General features: G+C 41.5%; 2 protein-coding genes across 2 annotated transcripts; both read right to left on the minus strand.

Moving 5' to 3' along the window:
• Window positions 1–1,410: 1,410 nt before the first annotated feature.
• Window positions 1,411–4,699, minus strand: gjd2b (gap junction protein delta 2b). The gene is made up of 2 exons (XM_023277363.3): window positions 4,238–4,699; window positions 1,411–3,465 (listed from the first exon to the last, which is right to left on the minus strand). Exons 1-2 carry the CDS (start codon window positions 4,306–4,308, stop codon window positions 2,622–2,624), a joined length of 915 nt encoding a protein of 304 aa, XP_023133131.1. The 5' UTR covers window positions 4,309–4,699; the 3' UTR covers window positions 1,411–2,621.
• A 1,287-nt stretch (window positions 4,700–5,986) lies between these two features.
• LOC111573261 (actin alpha cardiac muscle 1) lies at window positions 5,987–9,821 on the minus strand. The gene is made up of 7 exons (XM_023277331.3): window positions 9,670–9,821; window positions 9,154–9,292; window positions 8,546–8,870; window positions 8,296–8,457; window positions 7,833–8,024; window positions 6,406–6,587; window positions 5,987–6,326 (listed from the first exon to the last, which is right to left on the minus strand). The coding sequence occupies exons 2-7, from the start codon at window positions 9,280–9,282 to the stop codon at window positions 6,183–6,185; spliced, it is 1,134 nt and encodes a 377-aa protein (XP_023133099.1). The 5' UTR covers window positions 9,283–9,292; window positions 9,670–9,821; the 3' UTR covers window positions 5,987–6,182.
• Window positions 9,822–18,898: the final 9,077 nt, after the last annotated feature.

Genomic DNA, 18,898 nt, shown 5'->3' on the forward strand with positions numbered 1-18,898 from the left:
TCTCGACCTCTTCATTCACCCACGGTACAGGTCTGGCTGTCACATTAAAATTATGAAGAACAGAGAGTTTCGTGAAGAGCAATGCACACCGTCGCTGTTTACAGTCATTTTTTTAATGCAGGATTTTGTTTTCGTGCTGAAGTTGCTCTGTGTCGTCACTCCCTGTCCAATCAGTGGCCTGCACTATGTAAACGCCACATTATCGGCTCATCTCAGCTCGCTGGGAACCTCAGCCGAGAAGGTGCTGAAAATTAGTCCGTATGGAAACGCTCGCTAACAAAGATGAGACGAGCCGTACCGTGCCGAGTAGATGCTTGTGGAATCGCGGCTAAACAAAGACGAGCGGAGCCGTGCCGCGCCGAGTAGGTCCTAAAGGAAAAGCGCTCGACACTCCGAGCATCGCTGCAATTTGACAGGCTGGTAATCCACAAAGAACGTGATGTTCCAGAACTTCCCTCGGTATGCCAAACGCCCTGGTCCCTGTGTGTGCTCCTGTTGCACCCTGGTACCAGAAAACCGGCGGAGTACTTCCTCTAAATTTGCAGTCACTCTACGGTCAACATCTTGGTCGGAAAGTGCGGAAATAACTTCAACAACGTCAATAAATTCCTCTGCTTTACACGCTACATGCTCGCGGTAAGCAGGTCCTGCTTCCACATACTCTGCAAGGTCTAAAATATCTCTCACCAACTCTCTAGAAAGTTCACAGCGACTCTCCCTCTACACAGCCTCCATGTTTAGAAAGACTTCTACTTCCGGTTTCAAGGCAGACAAAAGCAGTGGATTAGACTAGATTCACGTTAGTCCCGCCCACGGACTTTGACGGGCGAGGTTGACAGATAAAATTAATTCATGATCCACTGCAACACAAGGACCATGAAATAATTAATTAAATCGTGAAATAATGAAATATGTTTTTTACTTAAAATAATTGTTATTTTAATAAATTAATGACATATTTAATAACACATTTATGTATTTAATTCCAATTTTAATTAATTAATGACATATTTAATTCCAATTTTAACTAATTAATGACATATTTAATTATTTAATGATATATTTATTTAATAACACATTTAAGTATTTAATTCCAATTTTAATTAATTAATGACATATTTAATTCCAATTTTAATTAATTAATGAAATATTTAATTCCAATTTTAATTAATTAATGACATATTTAATTAATTATTTAATGATGTATTTATTTATTTAATTTTGGCACTTTTAGTCCTCCATACAAGGTGTGTCCTGCAGTAGGTTTTTCTTTTTTTCCTTTTTTTTAAACATAGAGTGGGTGTGGCTACAATCTTCACTGCACCAATGCAAAACTTCCACTGGATATCTGTGTGATAGGTCAGTCAAAACGAGCTCCAGTAGTGGACACAAAGCACTGCACCTCACACATTTCTGGTGTACATGAATCCCACTTTTATTTTCCACAGAAAAAAAAAATGATGTTCCTTTTTTTTTTTCCTTGGTCTGTTTCGGTTACATTTTAAAACCATTCTATGAAAAACTGTAGCACCAGAGCAGATTTCTATTGCCCATTCTTTGATAAAAATGTCAATTTGTGCTATTTTTCAGTTTTGATCTGATAGTTTTGATTGAGGGGGAGACATTTTCTTTCTTGTATATAAAAAAACGACTAGCACTTCATTTCTTTTTCCAGTCATTTGCAAAAGAAAACTGTATATCTTATTTTCTTCATTTAAATCACAACAAATACATTTAAAGCAAAATAAAAAAATTGGGCGGTATTTAGCATAATCCAAGCAGGGAATCAGCTTTCATGATGATTATTATTATATATTTATATATTCATATGTATACATATATATATATATTATGTTTATATACAAGTATGGCACTTGATTACACAAAAGCAAGAAAACACTTCACAAATAAAAGCAGTGGGCGCTTTGGTGTGTCATAAATTAAGGAAGTCACAGACGTTAGCGTTTGCAGCAAATTCACCAGATACTGTTTTGCAAGTTAGCTATTAAGCAATGGAATGGTTACATACTGTATGTTAAGGTCAGTGGTGCAACACAGGCAACAAAAAACATGAATTAAGCTGATGTATTTCAACTAGTCAGTAAGGATTTATATATCTATGCATATATAAATCTTGATGGTAGATTTTTCCTTTTGTATGGTGCCATTTAATTAGATTGGTGCCAGAAAATAGGTGGAAAGAAAATGTCTTAAAAACACCGTCAGGTCAGTAGCACATTTGGATAAGGTCAGGCTCTCCAAGTTCACCTCTTAGTGCAAATTATTTTTTTGTTTGTTTTCTTTTTTTGCATTTACTCTCTTCAAGTACAGCAGAACAGCCCACAAAGAGTAAATCTGTGAACACTTCAACATGGTCTCCATTTAGCATCTTACAGAGTATAAACGTTACTAAAAAGTTGCATCAGTGCAATAATAAATAAGTAAACAAACGTGTAATCCACGCTTGCCATGAAGTCCGTAAAAGACCAACAAATCAAAAAAATCTGCCCACTCTTTAAGTCATGACACGAATTAGGCGTGCGGAGCTGTCCATCATGTCCATCACGGTGTTTATTCTTATAATTTGTTTTTATACATCTTTTTCACTCCTTCCTCCTGTGTTACACATAAGCAGAATCACTGGACTGAGTGCGGCCAAAATTTGGCACACTCATCCTCGGCAAGTCCTTATTTCTGATCTCATAAATGGACTTTCGCCGAGCCTGCACGCCTCGCACGGCCGTTTTGATTTTCCTCCAGCCCAAATGATTGAGTTCTGCCAGGTTGAGCACCACGCAAAACCCACTGACCGCGAACATGAAGACCAGGAACACAGTCTTCTCCGTGGGTCTGGACACGTAGCACTCGACATCTTTTATGCAGGGGTAGCGATCACATTCGTACACGGACGGGACGTTGAATCCATACAAGAAATACTGACCCACCAAAAAGCCTATTTCCAGCGCGTTTCTGAAAACTACCTGGATGATGTAAAACCTGGAGATGCCCTCTTGTCGCCTCATTTTGGACTTTGTAGTTCTCATGGCTGAATTAGGGATCTCTTTCACTTCCAAACAGTCCGGCTCGGCTTCTTTGGTGGAGTTCTCCGTGTTCTGAAGTACTCCATTAACAATGGTGTTCTTTATCTTTTTGCTCTCGTCTCGCTTCAGTGAATCTTGATCCTTATCTAGTGTCAGATAGACTGTGGAGTAGCGCCGCTCCTTCTGCTTGGCCGACTGGTGCACCGAGTATGTGATGAAACAAAGACTCGGAGTGCACACCATGATGATCTGAAAAACCCAATATCTAATGTGTGAAATGGGAAATGCCTTGTCGTAGCATGCCTGGTTGCAGCCCGGTTGTAAGGTGTTACAAACAAACATGGTCTGCTCGTCATCATAGACAGTCTCTCCAACTATTGCTACGATTAGAATCCGGAAGATGACCACCACTGTTAGTAGGATCCTACAAAGCAAGCAAACAAACAAACAATGTGAAAATAAGTGTAAATATAGATGTGTTTTGCTGTAAAATGTGGCTGAGTTGTGCGCTGCCTTGGTGGCTGAAGCGCTGAGGAGTCAGATCGTGGCGTGTTGATTTGGGGAGCTGTCCGGTGCTGAACCAGGACCCTCCTGGAGATGTGTGTTGTTGTTGTTGTTTTTTTTTTTCTTTTACAATCTGTTTCTTTTAACGTGTCTGTCAATCCGTGTAGACTAGTGAGTGTGATTTTTTTCTGTGTGTGATTTAATGGTGATGACATGTAAGCTATCGGCGTTGCTTTGACTGTACCTGTGTGAGGCTTGTTAAATGGAAAGAGGTGATAACGCCGACTCTCGCTCATCTTTCTGCCACCCGTGAGTGCACAACCACCACTCAAACTCACCAACAAACATCAAATGGATAAGTGGATGAATGAATACATGAAACGACACATGATTTTTTTTTCTTTTTTTGTTTTTTTAGTTTAGGCTGTTTGACTTTGCAGCACCATCCCAGGTTCTGAAAAGACAGCTGTCAACTGATCGACTGAGCTGTCTCGTTCAGGTGGAGGACGACAAAAAAAGGAATCTGTGAAACACGACAAAAATCCACAACACAGACACGAAGGACTGGGCACCATGCTACAGAAGATCCTGGAGTCACAATACAGAAACGGGGGACTGGGGACCATGCTAAAGACGATCCTGGAGGCTGCTGCGATTCTTCTGTTGTTCTTGGTTTTTGTTGATCATCTTACCTTCCTATCATAGTAGAGTGCTGCTGGACAGCAGCCTCCAGGAGCCTCTCTAGTATAGTCCATTCCCCCATTTCTGAGCATCCGGAGAAGACGAAGGTAAAACGGCACTTTGTTCAAATCCCTCCAAAAAAACGCGTTATTTCCCGTCCGGCTTCTCTCTGTCTCTCGCTGTTGTCAGTCTCCACAGCGTCTGAATTTAGCTAAAAAATGCATCCGTCAAGGGATGCTGCTACCGTCCCCGTTTCTCTCTGCGCGCTATCTGGTTGGTTATGCGCTGAGCGCGCAGCGCCAGTAAGCGTCCTGCTGTGTGTACCGAGCGCTCCCACAACGTTGCCACACTTTTCCTTGTCATGAGAGTCCGAGGGCTGATTACTATAAGCCCTCCTATTTTCGATCTTCAGATCAGGTTGATAGGCTGCGCGCTGCGTCTGGATGGAGGGAGGTTGGATTTAATGTCTTGCCAGCGTTAATCCGCCTTTAAGTAGTCTCCCCCCTCCCATGCGTCACGTACGCGCAGACAGGTCGGTGGAGCGCAGCCAGAAGGACCAGGGTTCTGATTTCCAGTATTTTAGTTTTGCATACAACGTGCGCCATTCAGTGGATACTGTTGCGGACGATTGTGTCCAGAGTGCTGTAGCCTTGAGTGAATGCATTTTGCCTAGGTGTATCCTCGTGGTATCAAACCCCCAACCACACTGTATTGTCCATAGGTGCTCAACACACGGAGCTGAACCACAGCAGAACCACATGTGCCTCATATGACAATACGGTATGTATCGTTCTGGGACAGGGCTGGTGGATGCACCGGGAACACAAGTCAAGGTGATTTTTTTGTATTTTTATCCGGAATATACATAGACTTCCAAATACCTCTAACTTATATGATGCAGAGTGCACGATTTGAACAAAACCTATTGTTCTATCTGTTGCTCTGTAACCAGCAGTGTTTGACTTTACAAATGAACACAGTCTTGGTTTCTTGGAACGGACTGCCTCGCATGCCCAGAGGTATCCCTGCCCATGTCGCAGGCTGCTGGCCCGGCTGGTAGAGCTGTTGTTTCCACCTCGGGCAAAGATGACGCTCTGGATTCAGTGACAGAGTGAAAGTATCATCCGAGTTGCTAATCGCTTTACAAGGCAGCCTGCCTGCCTCCCTCTCTCTGTGTGGAAGTTTAAAAATAGAAACAAAATATGTGACCCCGCCCTGTATATTGCTTTGTGATTTGATCAACTTATGGCGCTGCATTGTTTGTACACTAATATTAGACTTCTGTGTAGATTCGCACTATTTTCAGTCAAACTTATTCATATAATTGTTATTTTAAACTAGAATGCATAATAAATGTGTAAACATAATTTAAAAAAATGTTCCCCTAAATTTTTTTTGTTGCTACATTTTGCTCTTTTTAAGGAGTTTCATCACACTTAGCTCTGACTAAATCATTACTGTATTTTTTTAAACTTATCACTCAACATTTTGCTTGTTTGTTTGTTTGTTTGTTGTTGTTGTTTGTTGTTGTTTTGTCCAATCAGGGAAGCCGAGCTTAGTAATCACGTGACAGCTGTGTTTTCAATAAATGAAACTTTGCTGGGGTTAATTTCTCATGAGATGGCTTATCCCCTCCGTTCACTCTAATCTTTTCTAATTCAAATCTTTAATAACCTTTACTCATCCATCACGTGGTGGAAGGACAGAGCCTCGCTGCTTTCGAGAGACAGGGATGAAATAGAGAGAAATAGAGACAGAAAAAGAGGCCGGGCACTTGTTTATTTATAAACCTATTTATATCCACATATAAATTGCACTTGTGTAAACAAAGAATTTGACGACAACACAAGACTTGCTGCTTTCTGAGCCGTAACTTGACTTGTTGGCACGGACTGGAGGAGGCAACAGAGGGTGAAGACAGTGAGGAAGGAGGTGGGGGGGGGAGCGGTCTGGCGCTTAAAAGCACTTTCTGTGGACGATGGAGGGTCCAGCCTCATCATACTCCTGCTTGCTGATCCACATCTGCTGGAAGGTGGACAGAGAGGCGAGGATGGAGCCGCCGATCCATACGGAGTACTTCCTCTCAGGAGGGGCGATAATCTGAGCACAAACACGCGTGTTAAACTGGAAATCTGCCACAGAACTGTCATATTAGTTTTCAACCAGTGCCCAAAGTCACCTTAATCTTCATGGTGCTGGGGGCCAGAGCCGTGATCTCCTTCTGCATGCGGTCAGCGATACCGGGGTACATGGTGGTGCCGCCGGACAGCACGTTGTTGGCGTACAGGTCCTTTCGGATGTCAATGTCGCACTTCATGATGCTGTTGTATGTGGTTTCGTGAATGCCAGCAGACTCCATGCCTGTGCAAACACAAGAGGACCGTTTATTTGAGTGCTACACCCCCACTCCGCTGCAACGAGCCCATTTGACACCGCCCTCAGCTGTCATAACAGGTGCTGAAACGGACAGTTCCGGAAACAGCTGCGCGCTTTGTGCAGCAAATGTGAACCATAAGCCCCTTGCTTTAGATTACTCGTGTCTGTTGATCAGTGGTAAATCTGGGGTGGATAAACAGTGACCTCCAGCTGGTGGTCATAATTAGTCAGTATTATGAGCAATAAACACATGTGCACTTATGAAATCATTTATTCAAAAGTTTGCTCTGAGATTACTCTGTGGATATTCAATCAGATTTATAAGCAAACAGGAGTGGAAGGAGTGTTCAAACCCTTCAAGTGAAGTTCCCTGCTGCATATGTTTCATCTCCATATTTTTTTTTAAATGAACTGTTTAGATATTCTTGAAATTACATTTACACGTCTTCCCCAATTGAGAAATCTAGGATCTATAAAAATAAAAGCAGATATTTTTAATTTTAGCATTCTAACAATTCCTTCTTGCAGGTGCCAACTCAGGAGTGGAGAGGAGCTTTAACTGAACGTTGCAAAAGAATCACTATCAAAAGTTCTGTGCTCCAAGTAAAGGCTTTACTTTACTTTCAGAATCTTACTTAATTACAGAAATATTATCAGCACGTACTTTTGGTATCAAAGGGGAGCGGATTCATTATGCAAACTGTCTTGTTCTATGCATGGCCTACAAGCGATTAATTGCTGATGCAATATTATGAAAACATGACACCATAAATTACAAGTTAATAACATGTTTTGCATGTAAACCCTAAGGGCTAAAGCTGTCACTTGGAATAAAAAGTGCAATATTTCCCTTTGAAATATAGTGAAGTGGAACTATAATGTAAAATGGTAGCACTTAAATAAAGCAAGTACCTCAAAACTGTGCTGTAGCCTAATATATTTAAGTAAATGTAATCAGTTACTAATAAACGTACGTCATGTAGTCTAGTGAGTGAAGTACATTCAGTATGGATTTTCTTTCAGCATAGGATTTAAAACACAATCAAAGAGTGCAACTAATTTTTGCCCAAAGCTATTTAAATATTACATTTTAAAACTTTAGGATCCTTTCTACAAGTCTTTAATTAGTATAAAGACTGACAGTTAGCTCACTATATCTCCAGTGCCACATTGGGACACAGTCACTGCAACTAAATTAGTGTTTGTATGTCTGTGTTCGCCTTTACGCACCAATGAATGAGGGCTGGAAGAGGGTCTCTGGACAGCGGAAACGCTCATTGCCGATGGTGATGACCTGGCCATCGGGCAACTCGTAGCTCTTCTCCAGGGAGGAGGAGGAGGCGGCGGTGGCCATCTCATTCTCAAAGTCCAGGGCGACGTAGCACAGCTTCTCCTTGATGTCACGCACGATTTCGCGCTCAGCTGAAAAGGATCAGACATGGAAGTTGGACTATACTGTGTGTTAAGCTTATGGGAAGTTTATTTCCAATTCAAAATTAAATGTTAGCAAATGTTCAGGGATAATGTTCTTCACTTTTTAGTGCAGAGAGATGCTTGGAACATCAGATAATTCAGTTTCCAAACAGATGAGTTACTCCTTTTCTGTGTGGAAAAGTGTGTAATGTGTGATGATTTAGTGCGTTATAGTACACCGAAGTTTGCACAGAAATTTGCGTTTTTGATTTACACTCACCGGTTGTGACAAAAGAATATCCACGCTCTGTCAGGATCTTCATGAGGTAATCTGTGAGGTCACGACCGGCCAAGTCCAGACGCATGATGGCGTGAGGAAGAGCGTAACCTTCATAGATGGGCACGTTGTGGGTCACACCGTCCCCAGAGTCCAGGACAATACCTAAAGGCAGCGATGAATATGTGGGCATCTGATTTATTTATACGTACTGGAAGAATATCTAATACACACCTGTGGACTCGTGTCATACCTGTGGTACGCCCAGAGGCGTAAAGAGACAGCACGGCCTGGATGGCCACATACATTGCGGGGACATTGAAAGTCTCAAACATAATCTGGGTCATCTTCTCCCTGTTGGCCTTTGGGTTGAGGGGGGCTTCGGTCAGCAAAGTGGGGTGCTCCTCTGGGGCTACACGCAGCTCGTTGTAAAAGGTGTGGTGCCAGATCTTCTCCATGTCGTCCCAGTTGGTGATGATGCCGTGTTCGATGGGGTATTTCAGGGTCAGGATGCCTCTTTTACTCTGTGCCTCGTCGCCCACGTAGGAGTCCTTCTGGCCCATACCAACCATGACGCCCTGAAAACAATAACAATCAGGAATTAGTGATGGGTAGGAGGGTAGCAACCCAACTTTTACCAGGATTCAAATGTGTTTATCATAAGTAAAACTAAAAACATAGTAGGTCTGTTTTCCACAGTTAAAGTGAAATATAAATGCGTTGTTTTTTGTGCGCAATTACGCACGAATGAGCTGGCTCTCGCCCAAAGCTGTAGATTTACTGTATGTGAGGCAAACATCTGAAAGTGACCCCCTCGTCACACCACTTTTATTGTGTTTATGAGTAGGTAGTTTTCTTTACCTGGTGACGTGGGCGACCAACGATGGAAGGAAACACGGCGCGAGGTGCATCATCGCCGGCGAACCCAGCCTTCACCAGGCCGGAGCCGTTATCACACACCAGGGCGGTAGTTTCTTCGTCGTCGCACATAGTGTCGGCTCTGCAACACACAGGCGGGCGTCTGCACGGTTAATTCCAGTAGCGAAATTCCGTGTTTGTTTGGACTGAATAGATTGCCCTCTCTTCGTAGATAGACAGCAAACAACACACATGTGGTCCTTATGTAGTGGACAAACAATGCGGGGATTGTTGTTAGTTTTGAATTATGGGCAATGGATTGTAAAGTTATTATTTTTGTTAGCGTTTCACACCATCTGTAATCCACAAAATAAGCTGATTGTCGATGTAATGAGATGATCCGTTTTAGTTTGGTTAGGTGGAAGTCGCTGTCATTTATGTTAAAATCCTGTATCCATCCTCTGGTATTAAATCCACTGTGCGTTCGGTCCTGGTTCGCTCAGCTGTGTGGGTACTCACCAGATCAGCACCAGAGGCCGGACCGTGAGTGTGTAAACCGGAGTGTGCCGAAATGTCACGTAGGGGCCAATTTATACTCTGACAAGTGTCCGTGAGACTGGGCCAAGCAGCGCGACCCCTTATCCATATTTGGTCACCCATTGCCCCCTTGACAACAGCCGCTCCATGAATGGCATGACAAGGAGAGGGAACTCCCGCGCGGACATCTGTGTGCCGCCCATGTATGGAGGACAGAGGTGAGGACAGCAACACAATGACAGGCTTCCCTTTGATCTTTCACCTACCCATAAATCACTGTATAGTTACTAGAAAACTTCATTATGTCTGTAATATGCGTAATCTAGTCACACATTTACGCTTGTATTTAATATCACTGTTATATTCTTGAGTGTCTGTAGTTTTTTAACCAAAGCAAACTAAATAAAATTGTCCAGTTGAAGGACACAAGCCATAATCTGTGCAAGCAATAGATTTAAAACTGACTCCTTGTAGACCTAAAGGGCCTTCTGTGATCAGAAAAGATCATATGTCATTCTTAAAAAAAATCTTGAATATCCAAACAAGACATGCAACATTAGTAAGCTTTTTTTTTCTCATTTGTCTGTACACTGGCAGGACACATGCAGACCGACAGCACCAAATGGGGAGACCACTTGTGCCACACAGCTGGTGCCAGCAGCTGTTTGTCTTATTAGAAGCTCCAAACCTCACTCTTCAAATTTGTTTCAACAAAAAAAGTGGAGGCCTTTCTGCAGACAAAACATTCTCATTTTAGTACAACCAGAGTCAAAACAGTTTAATTCAAAACCATGACCAGTGTGTGCATATATTCAGTAAGCTGCTGGACTCACCATAGGGCAAATGAAAAGAGATTTTTGCCAATCCATTCATTTGCATAAAATCAACGAGTATCCATAATTCTAATGGGCTGCTTAGAAGTTATTGATGTGGTGGCCATGCAACATGCAGCACATCCACATATGGAAAATTTTGAAATGATTGTAATTCATAGTTTAGTCGCCATGTAAATAATAATAATATGCATTGAGTGTATTCAGCAGAAAATTCACACAACATCACAGAGATCAAAAACAGAAAAACACTTAACCTGAAATCAAAGGTTATCGCAGTACTTTGAATATATTCTACTTATGTCTTTCTTCCTCTGTCTCAACCCATAGTAGTGCACCAAACACCAACTACTGGTCTTATCGTTACCTGTTTCTGTAATAAAAGTCAAAGTAATGTATTCTTTGATGTAAGGAACCTTTGCAGATAAATCAGAAGTAACGCTGCTATTATGTGCCGTTCCCAACATCAAAACAAATGAGGAAAAAAAAGAACATTTTTTGTTGTGACATATGCCATATTCTTTCTTTAGTGCTACTCTGAGGAAGGAACAAGACATAGGAAATGACATTGCCGGTTTACTTGAAACGGACAGAGACCAAGCTCTGAAGGCTGTAAAATAACATTGGCTAAGAGCAGTGAATGGTCCCACCACAAGGAGGACAAGACAAAAGGGCACAGCAAGCCATGAATCATATGCTGCTGTCACCCGACCCCGAGCCATAACCCTTCACTGTGTGACTCTTTGTTTTGGTCTTATGTAATGAATGGTAGGCAGTGGTGTGCTTTAAGCATCCTTTTGGCCCAGTATTCAAATATTCCTAGCATTTTTTTGAGCATAGCTTAGTTAGTCTTTCTGTGCGTTGTAACTATCAAAAGGGAAAGGCGGACGACGACTTTCAACCTGAGTTTGCTCTTGTGCCAAAATATAGTTTGAAAAGGACATTTCAGTGTTTTCTGCTGTCCTCTTTCATCGTATGCACAGTTACTGTCACTGCCAGGGCAAGGCGCCAAGATATGCATTGCATAATGGTATTGGTAACAAAAATATTTGTTATGTTTGCTTTCAGAGCTTCCCTGGGTGTGAAAGGTTCATGCCTGGATTAGACACAGAGACACTTGGAGGCTGCTCAAATAGTCCTGTAGTGTGACTTTCACTTTAACAGTTGCTGCTGAGATTAAACCATTGTGGCACGATCATTCTCCTCCTACTCACAGCCCCTCTGGAGATTGGGCCTCATTACTCAGCAGTAGAGATGAGATAATAAGGACAAAACTGTCCAGAACAAAAAACGTATTGATTTTCTATGGGAATTTCGCATCATAAACAGTACAAACCATTTTAAAGAACCCTGAGGGGAAGTCATTTGCCTGATGCAGGAAAGATTTTGTACCTAAGTCAATAACGTGCAGCTCTAATGGAATGTCTCTATGCAGGATTGTAGCGTTTGAGCTGTTTATCAAAAACTTGCTAAATGCAAATGGTCTAAAAGCCCTTTGTTCTTTCCAACATTCATCTGCGTTGAGCGTCAGGGGCCATTTAAAGGTCACAGCAGTTAGAAGACACGAAACATATTGCTCAGAGAAAATTGGGTGTCCTCTTTCTGGTCCATGCACTGAATACTGAGTGACAAGCTGTTGGCTTATGTTAAAGTCTTCTACTGGGTACCTCAAAGGAGCACAGAGCTTGGATCACTGTCACTACGGCTGAAGTTATACTGTGAACATTTGCTCAGTCATTATTACTGATACTTTAGATGGCAAGTTGTACTTTCCTAAAACGCAGTTTGGATTTCTTATACTTTATGAATATTTACTGCATAATAAGCTCACAGGCAACTCGTGTGAGGGCTACACTGAAAAGACAGTTAAAAAATATGCTCTGAATTTGAAAAAGATATTTTCAGATTTATGAGTGGTTGCAGGTCCAAATAAATGTTTGTTTATATTTATCATCCAACTGCAGCATGATGAAGTTAATTAAAAGTAAATGCAACACCATGAATATTCAGTTATACCCAGTTGTCAAAGTTGGGAATGAAATATGAATTGCATGTTTTTTCATTTATTGCAGTTGTTTATTAATCAGATTAGATGATCAATTAATTTATTTATTTGCTTAGTCCAACAAATATCAAAAATCTTGACAAATGCCCATCATCAATTCTCACTGCCACAGATGATGTACATAAATTTTTTTTTGTTTGTTTTATTAGCAGTCCGAAACATTGAATTTACAATAGTAGAAAAACATCAAAACCTCACATTATAAAGCATGAAGATGTATTTTGGCTATTAAATCACTTAAACAATCACTTATCATATTTACTTATGATTATTCAACTGACATATTGCAGTAGCTGGAAAATATATTTCATAGTGCTTTTCCCAATATATAGATAGCCGAGTTTTGCATCAGTCTAATTATTTGGATTTTTCCTTTTTTTAAATTCAGTTAACTATTCTGTAATATTTTCTGTAATTTTATTTCCACAATGAATGTGTAAGTGTTGTTTAAAGGAATAATAAAGATTGCAGCACAAAACGTGTAGCTGCAATCAAAATTCTGGCCTGGAATTCTGGCTCTTTCTGTTCAGTCCATCTCCTCACAGTCTCAGCCAGAGACTTAGCAGGTTGGAGTTTCTGCCTGTTTGTCTGGAGAAAGTGAACCAGAGTCCTGTAGCTACACAGGAAACAAAGCAATATACAATCTGTAATGTGATCTAGTATCTTTATGACTTAATGTGTTGCCTGTATTTAGAATTTTTGCATTTAAATTAAGTTATCTTGCCAGCTAAGTTTTGTAGCACCTCAATAATACAGGTGGGATGGCCACACCGACCACAAGAAATGAGGAAAAAATCAGTAAAAACAGTCAGAGCAGTTATCAGGAGGTAGGAATGATCCAGAATAGAGATGGACAAATGAAATGTTTTAAAAATGAAAGCTTTGAATCTCAGTCATGAAAGGTGCACTAACTTTTATTGCAGTAAGATTCTACCCTGAGGCCTCTTTTTCTAATATAATAAATGTAAACTGCTAGTTTTAAATTTAGAGCAAATATTCTACTGTTCACCACAGATATAATGCCAATCCTGAAAACATTGTAAAAAATACTCACGCACACCAGAGAAAAACAGACAAACATGGCAGAATTAGGCACAGAGGAAAATGCAGATTTTCCAAATTTACACAGTGCATATGAATTCCAACACGTGAACACGTTAGCTTAGAAGAGTCCAGGTGGACAGATGAAAGTTCTTATTACTTAGACATGCAACATCCCTTCTTTCATCTTATATTGCTGACTATTTAACCAAACTGAAGCAGTCCAAAGTTAAAACAGACACAGCTCAGTGCTTGTATGACGTGACGTGGAAAATTGAGCTTTCCACTTTAATTTATTGATTCATAAGCTTTCAGACTCCCACTATGTCTTTGATCTGTTGTGTTGAAGCACAGTGGTGGTTCATCACAGTGTGTAGTGGTCATTCAGCTGAATGTTGCTAAGAGCTTACTCCTCTTTCAGTGTCTCCTTCATAAATTTGAATTCTTTGCCAAAGCGATGGCTTCCAGATGGAGGTTGTGGTTGAGGATGACTGACCCGCAGGTGAGAGCTCCAGCGAGGGTGAAACCACAAACAAACATGTCCTGACCTGCAAGACAAAAACAACAAGTGTGAGAAATGGAAGGAATATTGTGTTCAGTTCAGCACACTGGATAATATGAAGCTGCACAGACCTGTCAAATAGAGGTTCTTCAGAGGAGTCTGAGGTCTCACTCTGGCGCTTAGATCAGGACAGAACTAGATGACGCTGTGATCCGCTCTGTAGATCTCACCTTTAGGGGCTCTGATGTAGTGAGTGTTTGTTATTCCAGCATCAATGTACTCGATCTACACAGACAGAAGTATATGTACACCGATCAGGCATAACATTATGACCACCTGCCTAATATTGACTTGGTCCCCTTTTGCTGCCAAAACAGCCCTGACCCATCGAGGCATGGACTTTACGAGACCCCTGAAGGTGTGCTGTGGTATCTGGCACCAAGATGTTAGCAGCAGATCCTTTAAGTCCTGGAAGTTGCGAAGTGGATCGAACTTGTTTGTCCAGCACGTCTCACATGTGCGCCATTGGATTGAGATCTGGGGACTTTGGAGGCCAAGTCAACACCTCAAAACTGGTTGTTGTGCTCCTCAAACCATTCCTGAACCATTTTTGCTTTGTGGCACGGCGCATTGTCCTGCTGAAAGAGGCCACAGCCATCAGGGAATACTGTTTCCATGAAAGAGTGTACATGGTCTGCAGCAGTGCTTAGGTAGATGATAGATGTCAAAGTAACATCTGCATGGATGGCAGGACCCAAGGTTTCCTAGCAGAACATTGTCCAAAGTATCACACTACCTCCACTGGCTTGCCTTCTTCCCATAGTGCATTGTGGTGCCATGTGTTCCCCAGGTACGCGACACACAGACACCCGGCCATTCATGTGATGTAAAAGCAAACATGATTCCTCAGACCAGGCCACCTTCTTCCATAGCTTCATGGTCCAGCTCTGATGCCCACGTGTCCGTTGTTGGTCTTTCAGTGGTGCACAGGGGTCAACATGGACACCTTGGTTGATCTGCGGCTATGTAGCCCCATACACAACAAACTGCAATACTCTGTTTATTCTGACAGCTTTCTATCAGAACCAGCATTAACTTCTTCTATTTGAGCAACAATAGCTTGTCTGTTGGGTCGGACCACATGGGCCAGCCTTCACTCCCCACATGCATTGTTGAGCCTTGGCCACCCATGACCCTGTCGCCAGTTCACCGCTGTTTCTTCCTTGGATCACTTTTAATAGATACTGACCACTGCAGACCGGAAGACCCAGCAAGATTTGCTGCAGTTCTGGAGATGCTCAGATCCAGCTGTCTAACCATCAGAATCTGGTCCTTGTCAGACTCGCTCAATTCCTTATCCTTGCCCATTTTTCCTGCTGCTAACACATCAACTTTGAAGACAAAATTTTCAGCTGCTGCCTTATATATTCAACCCACTAACAGGTGCCACGTTTAAGAGATAATCGGTGTTATTCACTTCACACGTCAGTGGTCATAATGTTATGCCTGATCTGTGTATGTCGTATGTAAAAAAAAAAAAAAAAAAAAAAAAAAAAGCACAAAAGTGTGAGCTATCCACAGTTTTATATGAAAAATTCGAAGTGTTTTCAGTCTCATTGAAAGGAAACACAGAAAATAGCTGCAGCTTTTGTAGAAGAGGCGTGTGTCCAACTTTGATTAGTGCAGTAAAATTTGATGTTTATTTTTTTATTCCATTGCCTAGCAACAGCTCCACCCACAAACAGCCACAGGCCAGACAGAGGACCACAAACAGACCCCTGAAATGGACCCCGTTCATCAGATCTGCTTCCATTACTGCTGATACTGTGCTTCCTCGGGTCACCAGCAACACACCCACCAAGTTTCAGGGAAATCAGATGAACGGTTATTGAAATGTGCAAAGAAACTTCTACCAAAAACACAACTGATTTGATTGGAGCTTCAGTAGAAATCAATGGGACTTCACTTGTAGATTCTTGAAGACGTTTCACCTTCATCCAAAAGGCTTCTTCAGTTCTAACTGGCTAATGGGGAGATACAGAACTGACTGCTGCTGTTGTTGGTGAACCACCTGGTTTCACAACAATTCACACCTTGAGGCATGTGAGTCCTGGTCCTTACGTGGCCCACTTTTAGGTCTGGCAAACTCACAATCATCACATAGCCATTTACCAGTGTACTCACCTCACCTTATGTGTTTGTGTGTATGCATGCATGTGTGCACGTGCATGTATTTCAGGGTGAAATTACAGAGCAGTATGTGGTTAATTGAATGGGGAGGCCTATACTTATCCTCCTCTCTCTGGCTCCGAGGTCTCCTTGCAGCCAGTAGGAGGAGGCTTTTTCCTTCAGCAGTCTCAGACCCCAATGAAAAATTCACCCCCTTGCCTGGTCTGTGTATATTTTGGCAATTGGATTTTTCGTTCTGAAACGGGTATTGAAAAACAAAAAACGAGTGGTTATTTGATTTTCGTTTTAAAACACGAAAAATAAAATTAAAATACAAGGCGTTTTTTCTTTTCATGATCAAAAAGGGATATACGAAATTTTTTAAAGGCTTTGATTTTCATTTTATATTTACAATAACAAAAAAATAAAATCAGTAAGAGACAGAAACGAGAAAAGGTCCGTTTTTTTCATTTTCTGAGACCGGAAGTGGTCATCAGCAAGTTTGGAGTGAAACGACAACAAGATTCTCAGAGGGCGGAGCCAGAGAGCAGCGATTGGTCAGACCATAGAAGACAGCGAGCTAGCGTATCTAGTCTGCTATATATATCTATGGTCGGCACGTGTGGTAGCATCTCTGGCTGCTGTTGACCTTGTTTTTGGAGTAAAACACGGTAAGAAGATAAATACTTCTAACCAGTAGCGTTGTTTTGTTGTAGGTTAAGTCAGCGACTTGTGAAGAGTTGTGTTTCGTCCTGTTAGAGCAGTTGGTCCGGATGCGTTAGCTACCTAAGCGGCTAAGTTAGCTAGCGGGCTAATCAACACAGGTGGCTAACTTACCGCTGAACACCTGTGTTAGTTGCTGCAGCAGCTGTCCTCATTATTAGAATGACATTCTCAACCTGTATTTCTCTGCTGTGTATTTTAGCTTTTAAAAAAGTTATTTTACTTTAAGGTTAACTGAAACTGTTCAGCTGCAATAAAGTTTAACATTCAGCCGGTTTGAATTAAACTGCGCTTACATTGCGCAACTTTGTTCAGGAAGATTTCTCTGTAGCTCAGGGGACAGGCTGCTTTTTACAAAACCTTGTACGAGAATGTCTGTCAATGCTTTCAGCAGAATTTAGAAACACAACACTTCCTAAACAGATATTTTGAGGCTGTGAGGTTGAACGTTTGAGAGTATATCAGTGTGTTTGTTTGTGGTCTTTCTGTTTCTAGGTGGAAGCTGAATTAGTGAGGATGACTCCTGCTCCTGTCATCTCTAAGCTCCTCACACATCTTTACCTGCACATGAGGAAAATCACTCCTGTAGAATGCAGGTATGTTTGTCATTATTATAAAAAGATGTTGACTGGTGACCTGTCAGAAACCCATTATACAGAGTCAGCCAAAATAATGTTTACACACATCAGGAAAAGAAAAACTTGCATAAATATTTCAATACCAAATTTATTCAGACATCACGAGATTAATAAAAGTTATCTTTGGCCTCTACAATTACAAGAGGTGCTCAAAGTGGTGGCCACTGGCTTCCAGACATTTCTGCTGTGTTGTAGACGTCACTTGTTGATGCTCCATTCATGAGGGGTAGCGCCATCTGTTGGGAAAACATCGTACAACAGGACACAGAGTTATCGTGATTTGATCAAACTTAGAAAGAGGTATCTATATGCATAGAAGTACTTATGCAAATGAAATATTTATAAAAGTTTTTCTTTTCCTGATGTGTGTACATTATTTTGGCTGACTCAGACTCTGAACTGAATGAGAACAAAACTGTTATTTAATTGTTGCTCTGAAAGCTTCTTTAGTGAAAACCGACTGGTGTTCTGCTTTGAAACAAACTGCTGATGAGGTCTGTGTTTTTAGGTTCAACCCCACAGTTTCTGAATGAACTGATTGTTTTTTTTCCTGATCAATGTGGACATTATAATTGATGGTAACATTTACTGATCATATAATCAGCATGACAATATAACAGTATAACATTCTGACCACCTGACTAATACTGTGTTGGTCCCTTTATGCTGCTAATACTCCTCTGACCCAGTGGTTCATCAGAACCTCTGGGGATGTCCTGTGGATTCTGTGGATCCTGTGGGTTGCAGGGTGGGTCCTACCTAGACCAGGCTGATCCTGGACCATCCCACAGATGCTCAATCAGATCTGGATGTGGGGAGTGTGGAACCCAGGTGAACAGCTTAGCTCTGTCGTGTTCCTTGGACCACTCCTGAGTAGTATTAGTTTGTCCTGCTGAGGGTGGCAGCTGGCATCAAGGACTGCTGTTGCCATGGAGACTAGGGGGTTGTTTGTCCTGCAGTGTTTTAGGTGGTGATTCATGTCAAACATCCACATGAATGTCAAGGTTTCCCAGCAGAATGTTACATTAGAACAAGATGATGGATGCTGTTCTCTTCAGCTGTCAGTGGTCAGAATGTTGTGGCTGATCAGTGGATCTGTCTGCCTTTACTCTGACATCCAGAGTTATACAAAAGTGTAGTATGTGTGCAGTGCAGAAGAGATTTACTTTATTGTATGCAGTTTTTTTTTTTAGGGAGAGCATTTTTTTTATCCACCTGAATGAAGACCTAATCTTTCCCT

The sequence above is a fragment of the Amphiprion ocellaris genome, chromosome 20, assembly GCF_022539595.1.
Source record: "Amphiprion ocellaris isolate individual 3 ecotype Okinawa chromosome 20, ASM2253959v1, whole genome shotgun sequence".
NCBI classification, from domain to species: domain Eukaryota; kingdom Metazoa; phylum Chordata; class Actinopteri; family Pomacentridae; genus Amphiprion; species Amphiprion ocellaris.

What these genes read in the sequence shown, in the direction of transcription:
- gjd2b (XM_023277363.3), bottom strand. Translation starts at nt 4,308, where the DNA reads ATGGGGGAATGGACTATACTAGAGAGGCTCCTGGAGGCTGCTGTCCAG. An exon ending in CACTCTACTATGATAGGAAG is followed by an intron (nt 3,466 to 4,237) that starts GTAAGATGATCA and finishes CTTGCTTTGTAG; the next exon opens with GATCCTACTAACAGTGGTGG.
- LOC111573261 (XM_023277331.3), bottom strand. Translation starts at nt 9,282, where the DNA reads ATGTGCGACGACGAAGAAACTACCGCCCTGGTGTGTGATAACGGCTCC. An exon ending in TTGGTCGCCCACGTCACCAG is followed by an intron (nt 8,871 to 9,153) that starts GTAAAGAAAACT and finishes TATTGTTTTCAG; the next exon opens with GGCGTCATGGTTGGTATGGG. An exon ending in ATATTCTTTTGTCACAACCG is followed by an intron (nt 8,025 to 8,295) that starts GTGAGTGTAAAT and finishes GATCCTTTTCAG; the next exon opens with CTGAGCGCGAAATCGTGCGT.